At 38.5% G+C, this 12,714-nt stretch overlaps 1 protein-coding gene across 5 annotated transcripts in view; it reads right to left on the bottom strand.

Moving 5' to 3' along the window:
* Nucleotides 1-12,714, bottom strand: part of SYTL5 (synaptotagmin like 5) — a 323,995-nt gene that overhangs the window by 56,510 nt on the left and 254,771 nt on the right. For all 5 annotated transcript variants that reach the window (XM_051827009.2, XM_051827010.2, XM_070066530.1 and 2 more), the window contains 2 exons: nucleotides 11,699-11,807; nucleotides 8,038-8,172 (listed from right to left, as the gene is read on the bottom strand). In XM_051827009.2, coding sequence (XP_051682969.1) covers nucleotides 8,038-8,172; nucleotides 11,699-11,807 — 244 coding nt within the window. The remainder of the gene's footprint in view (nucleotides 1-8,037; nucleotides 8,173-11,698; nucleotides 11,808-12,714) is intronic.

Here is a 12,714-nt window from a genome sequence, read left to right as displayed (position 1 = left end):
CCAATTAGAAGATACTCCATTTAGCTACAGAGGCATATTTCAAAGATAAAAGCTGACAGAGGAGGAAAAAAAGTGTTTTCACAAATGCCTAAAGATATATGCAGAAATACAAGAAACACGAACAAGGAAGACAAATATGACTCCCCAAAAGGAGCACAGCATTTCAGTATTAGAATGTGAGATTTCATAGAGAAATAAAAATGAAATATTGGAAATGAAGAGTTCAATAGATCAAATAAAAAATGTGGTGGAAAGCCTTAACAACAAACTTGGTGAGGCAGAAGAAAGAGTATGTAAGTTAGAAGATAAATCTCTGGAAATTTTACAGCCAGACCCCCCCCCCCAAAAAAAAGAGGTTATAAAACTAAAAAACAGCCGGCGCCGAGGTTTAATAGGCTAATCCTCCACCTAGCGGCGCCGGCACACCGGGTTCTAGTCCCGGTCGGGGCGCTGGATTCTGTCCCGGTTGCCCCTCTTCCAGGCCAGCCCTTTGCTATGGCCCGGGAGTGCAGTGGAGGATGGCCCAAGTGCTTGGGCCTTGCACCCCATGGGAGACCAGGAGAAGCACCTGGCTCCTGGCTTCGGATCAGCGTGATGCGCTGGCCGCAGCGTGCCGGCCGTGGCGGCCATTGGAGAGTGAACCAACGGCAAAAGGAAGACCTTTCTCTCTGTCTCTCTCTCTCACTGTCCACTCTGCCTGTCAAAAAGAAAAAAAAACACCTAAAAAACAGTGTTGGATATTTATGGGATACTATCAAATAACCCAACATACAAGTCTAAGGAGTTCTTGCAGGCATGGAAAGAGAGAATGGATCAGAAGGCCTTTTTAGTGAAATAATTACAGAAAACTCCCCCAATTTGGTGAAAGAAAAGGACATCCAAGTACAGGAAGTACATAGAATTCCTAATAGACATGACTATAAAAGATATTCACCATGACACACTGTAGTCACACTTCCCATAGTAAAACGTAGAGAAAAAATTCTAAAATACGCGTTAGAGAAATGCCAGGATAGGAAAGGGAGGAGAAAGAAGGCTGGGAGTGTGGGTGGGTAGGGTGGGAAGAATCACTATGTTCCTGAAGTTGTATTTATGAAATGCATGAAGTTTGTATACCTTAAATAAAAGGTTTCTTGGAAAAATAATAAAAAAATAAAAAAGTGATTAAAAAAAAAGAAAAGTATATAACAGAACCTACATTAAAAATTGAAAAGGCATCAAATAAATGATCTGAAAATGCATGCAAGTATCTAGAAAAATAAGATCAAACCTAAAATTACTAGGAATGAAAAAATAATAAAAATTAGAGAATAAACAAAACTGAAATCAAAAATAATAAGAGATAAGTAAAATAAAGAGCTGGTTTTTTGAAAAAAAAATTGATACATGATTGGGCCTTACTAACCCAAAAATGGGGAGAAGACCCATATCAAGAAAATCAGAGATGAAAAAGGAGATGATACAATGGATAACACAGAAATACAATAATACTAGGAATTATTACAAACAGCTGTATGCCAACAACTTAGAAAATACAGAAGAAATGTATAAATTTCTGGACAAATACAACCTAACAAAATTGAGTCATGAAGACGTAGAAAGTCTACAGAGACCAATAACCAAGATGGAGATTGAATCAGTAATTAAATTCCTCCCAACTTTAAGATAATAGTAGTACTGAATAGCTTCACTGCTGAATCCTACTCTTTCAGGAGGGAATCCTCCCAAACTCCTTCTATGAGGCATCTCCTTAATTCCAAAATCAGAAAAAGATGCAACAAAGAAAGAGAATTCGTAAGAGTTTGGCAAAGTTGCTGGATATAAAACAACATTCAAAAATCAATAGCCTTTGTATGCACAAATAATGTCATGGCTGATAAAGAACTTGTAAGACCAGTATCATTAACTACAAAAACATCTAATTACCTTAGGATAAGTTTAACCAAGGATGTGAAAGATCTCTACAATGAAAATTACAAAAAGTGAAGGAAAAAAATGGAAGGGGCAAAAAATGGAAAAGTCTTCCATATTAGGGGATTAGAATAATTAATATCATCAAAACGTCCATACTACCCAAAGCAATTTTAAAGATTCAATGTGATCCCAAAATACCAAAGCTGTTCTTATCCTATCTGGAAAAAATGACCCTAAAATTCATATGGAATCATGAGACTCCAAGTAACTAAAGCAACCATAAACAGTAAAAATGAAATTTGGAGTCATCACAGTACCTAACTTCAAGACATATTTTTAAAAAAAGATTTATTTATTTATTTGAAAGGCAGTTACAGAGAGGCAGAGGTAGAGAAAGAAGTCTTCCATCCACTGGTTTACTCCCCAAATGGCCACAGTAGCTGGAGCTGGGCCAACCTGAAGCCAGGAAACCAGAGCTTCTTCCAGGTCTCCCATGCATGCAGGTACAGAGGACCAAGGACTTGGGCCATCTGCTATTGCTTTTCCAGGCCATAGCAGAGATCTGGATTAGAAGTGGAGCAGCTGGGACTTGAATTGGTGCCCATATGGGATGCTGGTGCTGTAGGTGGCAGCTTTCTTTACCTGCTATGCCACGGTGCCCGCCTCAACTTCAAGACATATTACAAGGAAATATAATCAAAAAAGCTTGGTACTGGCAGAACAATACACATGTCAACCAACGGAACAGACTAGAAAACCCAGAAATTAATCCACCTGTCTACAACCAACTAATCATTGACAAACAAGCTGAAACCAAATGCAAACAAACACCACAATGAGGTTTCACCTCACCTCACTTAGAGTGGCTATCATCCAAAAATCAAATAAAATCCTAGCAAGGATGTGGGAAAAAAGGTACCTTAATACACTGTTGGTGGGAATGTAAACTCATACAACCATTACAGAAGACAATACAGAGATTTCTCAGAAAGCTGAAAATAGTTATATCATATGACACAGCCATTCCATTCCTGGGAATTTACCCAAAGGAAGTGAAATCAGCATATGAAAGAGTTATTGGAACCCCCATGTTTATAGCAGCTCAACTTACAACAGCTAAGATATGGACTCAACCTTGATGTCCATCAACTGATGACTGAATAAAGAAATTATGGTATAAGAACGTTGGAATCTTACTCAGCCTTAAAAAAGAATGGAATCCTGTCTTTTACTACAAAATGGATTCACCTGGAGACCATTATTCTTAGTGAAATAAGCCAGTCCCAGAAAGACAAATATCATGTTTTCCTTGATTTGTGGTAACTAATATATAGAGTACAAAAAATGTAATGTATATGAGCAAATTGACATTTTGAAATTTGATTATTGTTTATAGCTCTTGTCTATATTCTTGAGGAACAGTGGTTTTTCTACTTACTACTTGTTGAATTCTTTATTTAGTGGAGGGTTAAGCTTGTGATTATAAAGATAATTGAAAGTACATCATTGTTAAAAGAAAAATAAGAAGCAGAGAGGGTGGGAGTGAGGGAAGGGGGGAGAGTAGGGTGAGATGTATCCTTATGCTCTTAAAACCATGTACATGAAATATATGAAATTTGTTCCCATTTTATGAATAAAAATTTTAATAGAAAAAAAGTACTTAGAAGCACCTGAAAATGAAGGAGAGATACAGGAAAGAGGTGAAAGTAATTTTCCTTTGGTGGACAATCTTTACAGCCTTTCTCCCTTTGAGTCATGAAACTGTCACAGCTAGTATTACTGAATAAAATTTACATTTCACAAAGATGCTTTTAGAGATATGCTACAAATAAGAACAATTTTAAAAGCCTGGTAAGTAAAGGAGTTTTCTAAGAGCATTAGCAATTAGCTGTCTAGTGTTTTATGTAATGTACACTACAAACCAGTGATGACTTTGTGAATGTCATCCTGACTCAGAGCTAGAACACTCCTACCTTGCTGTATTCCTATACTAGGAACAGGATGCTGCCTAATTGTATTGTAATTGCAGATTGGTCAATGAAAATTACATTCAGGACAGGAAAATAAATTTACTTCTGATACTAAAGAGATGCCATTTAATGAGAGGGGTTCAATAAACTCACTTAACCAAAATAATAGATATGATGACAGCAATATTTTAGTCATGATGGTACAAAAATGCCATACAAGTATTCCTTATAGAATGAGTGGGCAGGGGAGAGGGAGAGAAAAAGAGAAGGGCAGCACTTGGAATGAGGCAGAAGACTAGCTAGGGGCTGGCATGAATTATGTGGTCTCTGCTTTGAATTAGACAAGGCTTCACAGAGACTGTGACAATCATTCCCAAGCCTCCTACAGAGCAATTAAGAATAAACAAATAAAACGTGTGGGGGGGGCAGAAGGAAAGATGAGAACCCTGTTGGTGATGAGATCAGACAAGGTCCAGTGGTCAAATGCTTGCCGCATCCTTCAAAGATAGGATAGAAACACTGTTGAGAAACACAGCATCAACCCTCATCCATTTACTGAACAGATTAAATTTTAGAATAAAATTTGTGACTTTTCTTTATATTTTTTGAAGAACATTGTTGTTCTTCCATTCAGATCCTCTCTAAAAACCCTTTTACCAGCTGTCTGTGCCCCTCACTAGCTTCTGAGTGCTTTTCTCTTTATGGTTTGCACCTGCCACCTTCAGAGATTTTTTTTTCCCCTTTAGCACTGGAGCTAGAGGCCTACAAAGGTCTTGGAGTTTGTCTTCCCATGACTCCCACAGCAGTTATCAGGTAAATTATAGGACTTCCAGGTAAATTTGAATTTCAGATGAGAAGTGAATACTTTTTTAAGTATTACAATGTGCCAAATATTACATAGGACATATGCTAAAAAAAGTTACCTATCAGAAATTCAGATTTACATGGACATCCTGTATCTTTTTTTGTTAAGCCTGCCAATGCTATCCAAGGACACTCACGGCCAGTGCCTGACTGGAATAGAAGTGCATGGCAAAGCTCAGGGATATAGTTCCTGTTCCAGAGTCCCCAGAGACCAAGCTTCCTCCCCGTCTGTTTTGATTCTCCTACTCCCTTACATATCTCTCTTATAATGACTCAATTAATAATTATTCGCTTATAATTCCTTATCTGAGGGTCTGCTTGTGGGAGAGCTTGACTTCAGATGGAAATCTCACAGATCATAGCACAATGAAAGCTCAGCCTAACTTAGCAGGGGTTTGTAATCACTGCCTTTAATCACATGGCTTCTTCACTGTAGTCTGCGTTAACATTCTTTAAAACAATCCTTTGCCTCATGTGTTCAGTTCCCAGCAACCACTGAATGGTCACTTGACATGCTCTGAAGGGCTTCTTGGCCATCTTTAACCCATTCATACTTGCTCTGCTTTGAAATTACTGTCAAGAAATAAAGTTAACCACACACCTGAAAAAACCACAGCCCTCCAGGAAAAGATGAATGAAACATGAAGAAATAGGCACTGTGCAGGAGAAAGGAGAATAACTGCTAAGCTGGAACAGCTAATGGGCTAAAGAGACCAAGATCTTACAACCTCTTTAGATGAGCAGAGTTAAGAAAAGATGGGCCACTTCCTGGCCCAACTTTCTCAGGAATCATTTTGGAATAATGAAATGTGTCTCACTGTGGCAGTCCATTAATGAGTCATCATAGTGATAAATGCATGTAGCAGGAAAAGGATATTTTGCTCTACTGATCCCCTGAGCATCTTTACTCTCTTTCATAATGGGAAAACATTGTTCTTGGCATGCTTAAGCCAAAGCAACCCTGACTATTATATTCTGATTATTTGTAAATGGGTATTTACAATTTAAACGATAAAGTCTACTTAGGGACTTTCTTCCTTTTACAACAAAAACAAGAAAACCTTGGGCCAATATCCAAGTAACTATTTGGTGAAGCACATCTATATGAATTAATAGCTTTATGAGATTTATAAATTTATAAGCTATAATTTATAGTTTATAGAGATAAGACACAAGAAGCAAATTCAGTCAGATTCTAGAAAAAGGTTACAAACATCATGATACTGGAGAACATGACCTTTATTCTGGATGAGGAACTATAAGGTGAACAACTTAAAGTGCTATGATCTAATTATGTTTGTTAAGTTTGGAGCATATTTTTCTAAAATGCTCTCTTGCCTCATTTTATAGATAGTGTCCCTCTTCAAACCAAGATGGCTCATCCATAGAGTCTCCAGAAGGCTGGGCCAAAACAGTAATACTAAGGTAGCTGGATACCATTTCTAAATGTTTTTTCACTATTATCTCAGCATCAGGAGTCCAATGATCAAAAATCAAAATGAAAGGGCCGGTGCTGTAGCACAGTGGGTTAAAGCCCTGGCCTGAAGCACTGGCATCCCATGTGGGTGCCAGTTCTAGTTTCAGCTTCTCCTTTTCCGATCCAGCTCTCTGCTATGATCTGGGAGAGCAGTGTTAGATGGCCTAAGTCCTTGGGCTCCTGCATCCACATGGGAGACCTGGAAGAGGCTCCTGACTCCTGAATTCGGATCACCTCAGCTCTGGCCATTACGGCCATATGGAGATTGAACCAGCGAATGGAAGACCTCTCTCTCTTTCTCTCTACCTCTATAATTCTTTCAAATAAATAAAAAATAAATCTTAAAAAATCAAATGAGACTTTTTTAATAAAGTTTTTGTGGGACACTATGTGGACTTACCCCATGGAAGCTGAATGAAGCTGTTTCAAGGATGAAAGAAATAATGGCTTACCTTTTTTAATCATAAAGGCAATATATTTGTATTCCTAAAAAATTGGAAAATAATAGGTATGGTGACGGTCCTTTGATAGTGCTTGATGAACGATTCATTTGATGTTCCTTAATATTTATTTCTGTACAGTTTTAAACAAATTTAAATATTAGGAATGCTATAAGGAAAAAACCAACAGGTATGGAGAATCATTCTGAAGGAAAAAAACAAAACCTTAGTAGTCAAAAGAGTGTCCACCCCCTGAAATGTTCTGGTCAGTATTCTAAAGTGGATTTCTGAGGCTGGTGCTGTGGTGTAGTGGGTAAAGCCACCACCTACAGTGCTGGCATCCCATATGGGCACTGGTTCGAGTCCTGCCTGGTTGCTCCACTTCTGATCCAGCTCTTATGACTTGGGAAAGCAATGGAAGATGGCCCAAGTGCTTGGATCCCTGCATGCAAGTGGGAGACCTGGAAGAAGCTCCTGGCTCCTGGCTTTGGATCGGCATAGCTTCTGCCCTTGTGGTGATTTGGGGAATGAACCAGTGGATGGAAGCTCTCTCATTCTCTGTCTCTGCCTTTCTGTAACTCTGCCTTTCAAATAAACAAATAAATCTTTAAAAAAACAAAGTGGACTGCAGGTCAGAATTCTTATTGCAGAATCTAAGGAGTAAGGCCTGACAGTTTTACTACCTAGAAAAATTACAGAATTACTGCAGCCACAAGCAAACAAAGGGGAATTAACATTTGGACAACCTAGTGAAACATGAAAGTAGATCCATTTTCTCAACTCGAGCTTTGATAATACACAAATATGAAAATAAACTCTGACTTATGCTCCAATAGGATAAAGAAGATGAAGCCTAATATGAAATGCCTATGCTCTTGGCTATCCTTTCCATGCCTTGTTACTTTTCCTGATAAGCGATAGCTCTATGCTTAGAATATTCTCACTTGCCTCACTGAGAACTTAAAGAAAGTGGAATGAATGGAAAATTCTCTGAAGCAATTCAAATGATGAAAGCATTAGTAATTTTTTAAAAGCTGCAAGAAATGAATGTGATACTTAGTGATTTCTTTTTTGAAGCTTAGCCAGAGAAAGATCAAGAAATCAACGAAAGCATTTCCTTGCTCTGTACATCTCCATTTGAACTGCAGCCCTGAGTCCTCAAACATACAGTCTCATCTTTGCAGGTGGCACAGATGATTCAAAGAGCTGTAATTCCAGAATGAAGGCAGCGGTTTCCATTTCAACTGAAAAATACCCTTCTGATTTTTTTATATTATGTGTTAAGAGCTCTCTGGCTGGTGATACTTTAGACACCTGGAAGCCCTGTTTGGGTTTTTCTCACTATACCATTCCCAGCTTGTATGTATCTTACCTGTCTGAACTGGAGACTGATTTTAAACTCTGAAAATTTTGGCTGTCTAAGTCCAAGCTGTAGCTCCGTCCACTTTCAGTCCTTGTAGTTATGATTTCTCCTCTGGTTGCTGATCTGAACTTGCTAAGAAGAAATCTGAAAAAAAAATCAAATATTTATTTGTTTGATTTTTTTTTAACTTTTATTTAATGAATATAAATTTCCAAAGTACGGCTTATGGATTACAATGGCTTCCCCCCCATAACGTCCCTCCCACCCACAACCTTCCCCTTTCCTACTCCCTCTCCCCTTCCATTCACATGAGGATTCATTTTCGATTCTCTTTATATACAGAAGATCAGTTTAGCATACATTAAGTAAAGATTTCAACAGTTTGCTCCCACACAGAAACATAAAGTGAAAAATAATAGATGATTTTTTAAATGATGATGAAATCAGATCAGACCTATTGTCACGTTTAATCCCAGTGAGAGTCAAGTTGGGAATTGATAATTTCTTCTTTTTTTTTTTACAGAAGATCAGTTTAGTATACATTAAGTAAAGATTTCAACAGTTTGCATCCCCATAGAAACACAAAGTGAAATATACTGTTTGAGTACTCGTTATAGCATTAAGCCTCAATGTACAGCACATTAAGGACAGAGATCCTACATGAGGAGTAAGTGCACAGTGACCCCTGTTGTTGACATTACAAATTGACACTCCTGTCTATGGCATCAGTAATCTCCCTATGCACCAGTCTTGAGTTTCCAAGGCTATGGAAGCCCCTTGAGTTCTCCGACTCTTATCTTGTTTAGACAAGGTCATAGTCAAAGTGGAGGTTCTCTCCTCCCTTCAGAGAAAGGTACCTCCTTCTTTGAAGACCTGTTCTTTCCACTGGGATCTCACTCACAGAGATCATTCATTTAGGTTTTTTTTTTTTTTTTCCAAGAGTGTCTTGGCTTTCCATGCCTGAAATACTCTCATGGGCTTTTCAGCCAGATCCACATGCCTTTAGGGCTGATTCTGAGGCCAGAGTGCTGTTTAGGACATCCGCCATTCTATGAGTCTGCTGAGTATCTCGCTTCCCATGTTGGATCACTCTCCCCTTTATTTATTCTATCGGTTAGTATTAGCAGGTACTAGACTTGTTTATGTGCTCCCTTTGACTCTTAGTCCTTTCATTATGATCAATTGTGAACTGAAATTGATCACTTGGACTAGTGAGATGGCATTGGTACATGCCACCTTGATGGGATTAAATTGGAGTCCCCTGGTATGTTTCTAACTCTACCATTTGGGGCAAGTCAGCTTGAGCATGTCCCAAATTGTACATCTCTTCCCTCTCTTATTCCCACTCTTATGTTTAACAGGGATCACATTTCAGTTAAATTTCAACACTTAAGAATAACTGTGTATTAATTACAGAATTAAACCAGTCATATTAAGTAGAACAGACAAAAAAAAACTACTAAGAGGGATAATGTATTAAGTTGTTCATTAACAGTCAGGGCTATGCTGATCAAGTCACCGTTTCTCATAGTGTCCATTTCACTTCAACAGGTTTCCTTTTTGGTGTTCAGTCAGTTGTCACCGATCAGGGAGAACATATGGTATTTGTCCCTTTGGGACCAGCTTATTTCACTCAGCATGATGTGTTCCAGATTCCTCCATTTTGTTGCAAATGACTGGATTTCGTTGTTTCTTACTGCGGTATAGTATTCTAAAGAGTACATATGCCATAATTTCTTTATCCAGTCTACTGTTGATGGGCATTTGGGTTGGTTCCAGGTCTTGGCTATTGTGAATTGTGCTGCAATAAACATTAGGGTGCAGACCGCTTTTTTGTTTGCCAATTTAAATTCCTTTGGGTAAATTCCAAGGAGTGGGATGGCTGGGTCGAACGGTAGGGTTATCTTCAGGTTTCTGAGGAATCTCCAGACTGACTTCCATAGTGGCTTGACCAGTTTGCATTCCCACCAACAGTGGGTTAGTGTCCCTTTTTCCCCACATCCTCGCCAGCATCTGTTGTTGGTAGATTTCTGTATGTGAGCCATTCTAACCGGGGTGAGGTGAAACCTCATTGTGGTTTTGATTTGCATTTCCCTGATTGATTTAAATGTAACTTAAGAAAGAAAACATTTAAAATATCATTTTTATAATATAATTTCTAGTACTTCTAAAAATAGATGATTCTTCTATATGATACACTTGGGGCTGGAGCGTTCCCAGTACTTCTGCAGTATAACGTCAAGGGTGATGATGGAGGAGGTTATGACATTCTGTTAATGACATACCACTTGCTGCTAAGCCAGGTCTCTCTCCCTGCTAAGCAAAGGATCACCTGCTTTGGGAACTTACTCATGTCACCTGAGAATGAAGAAACAATGTGCAGGACATGTTTGCCAGGATACTGAGGATAGGAAGCCTGAACTCACCATGTGCAGAGAAAAGAGCTAGGATGATCCTTTGGGACAAATGGAGGTAACAGCATATTAAGGTGCAGCTCCATGAGAGCAGTGCCTCTGTCTTTCTTATTCCCTGCCAGATAGACACTCTAAGCCTGGGATATGCCTGGCACATTCTAGAACACAATGAATTCTTATGGTAAGAGTGACAAAATTCATGTGGTGAGAAGTATCTTTATATCCTTCATGACATTCGTCCCTGTGGTGATGAAGCCTGAACAATGGACTGTTTCATATCATATAAAATATAATTACATCCCCATGTCACTAAATCATGTGTAACTTTAGCAAAAATAGCTCTTCAGGAATTGAGATTCAAGTCCTGGTCCAGGACACTGAATGTCAAAAACATGGGTGCTTCCAAATGTACTTTCATAAAATATCCAAGCTACATTCTTTTTGTGAACTAGCCCTGGGAGGGACTAGTTCATTTACTTTACACCTACAGTTTTCTAGAAGAAATAATGAACACTAAAGGTACTGGCACAATCTTAATAGAATCTGCCAAGTTGTCTCTGCTTCAAAGACCTCTGGAAGACTGTCATTGTCAAAGTGTTAGAAACTTCAATCTGCTGGAAAATTACATTTTCTGGTGAGAATAACACTTATTATAATGACAATCTATGCTTCTCTGAGAACCACCTTATGCATGTCCCCACCTCTGCACTTCTACCTAAGGTATCTTTCTCCTCTGCCTAGAATCACCTTTCTTCCCTTTTGCTATCCTGAACTCCATCTGTCTTTCATCAGGTTCCACTTAGAATTTGATGTCTTTCTTGATGGCAAGGATATAATGTTTTAAGCTCAATTAATAAATCTTTGATTTAATATTTTATACACCAGTACTCAGATTGAAAGGGAGGAGTATTGACATTCTACAACCAAAGGTAACCATCACCTCTTTGTAGACAAGATTGGCTGTTATATGAAACTTGCTGTTTAGAAGTAATAAGAACTATTTGGTGTAAGACCAGATTTGTCAAATGAAAGGAAATAGTGTTACATGCTCAGGCCAAAGGGGACCTTTATTTATCCAAGATTATAAATAATTAAAATGCATTTCCTTAGGAGGCTGATAAAGTATTACCTTGGTTGAATCTCTGATCTCCTCTGGGCCTCTGAAATATATCACACTTGGAAAAACTAAGGAGATTTTATTTCTGACATGTCTGGAATAAAGGTAAAAAAAATCCCTTAAATAGGTAATATCTTACCCCTTTCTCTTGGGTCCATCATGGCTGGTCTTCTGCCCAGCAGAAGGTGAAGTGTCTGACTTTTCTGCATTCTGGTAGGTTTGCTCTTGACTTTGTACTTCTTCAACTCCTTATTTTTTTAAAAAAATCAGAAGATAAATTTATATATACATTTCTAGAAACAAGAGCACATTTCTATTCAGCATTCATTTTCTTAAGTAGCACAGGAGAAAGAAGTCTATAATGATTGACAATGGTGTTCCCATCCTAAATTTCCCCGTTAAATCATTTCAAATTTGCTGAGTCTTCTAGAGCTAAGAATTAAGATAAGGACTTGTCTGTGAGAAGTTTGCTGTGTAAACTTCCTAGGGATGATTGCAGTAGAGGAATGAATATCTCAGTCTTCTACTGTTGTTTTTAGGGCAGGGGAATCTGGATTCCTGGAGAACTCCAAATCTCTAGGGACTGAGTTCTCACACAAGGTTGTACAAAGCTTACTCCGATTTCTGAGCACATGAGCCACACTTCCTGGGAGGATGGGCACTTGCCTTGTGACTTGATAGATGGTCTACACTTTGGAAACTACTGAGGATTATGTAGGGGAAGAGGGCATAGCTGACAACTCTAACTCTACCTCACTCTGTCCCTCTGTACCATCATACCCAACATTAACCAAGTGACACTGGACTCAGTTCCAAGCGTCCCAGCCCTACCTGCTAGACTTAAAAATAAGGGCAGTTATCCACTGTGTCTGAAAAGAGAAGATAGTCTAGGAAGAGGGCAAAGATGTCTGTTCTACTTTTACCCTGCCATACTGGAGAAATATATTCCCCAAAACAAGCTTTACTCAATATATAACCAACTGAATTATAGTCTGAATGCACCAAAAAGCATTCTCAAGGTGGGGTATTATTTGTATTTGGTGCCAGTGTAACTCTTAATTGACTGAGACTGTTCCATACTTTGGAGACTATTTGGTTTCTTTGATTCCTACCCACTAAATGCATTGACTTAACTCTAGTCATTATGACAACCAG

Source organism: Oryctolagus cuniculus, chromosome X (assembly GCF_964237555.1).
Source record: "Oryctolagus cuniculus chromosome X, mOryCun1.1, whole genome shotgun sequence".
Taxonomy (NCBI): domain Eukaryota; kingdom Metazoa; phylum Chordata; class Mammalia; order Lagomorpha; family Leporidae; genus Oryctolagus; species Oryctolagus cuniculus.
This window is presented reverse-complemented; position numbering and strand designations above follow the sequence as displayed.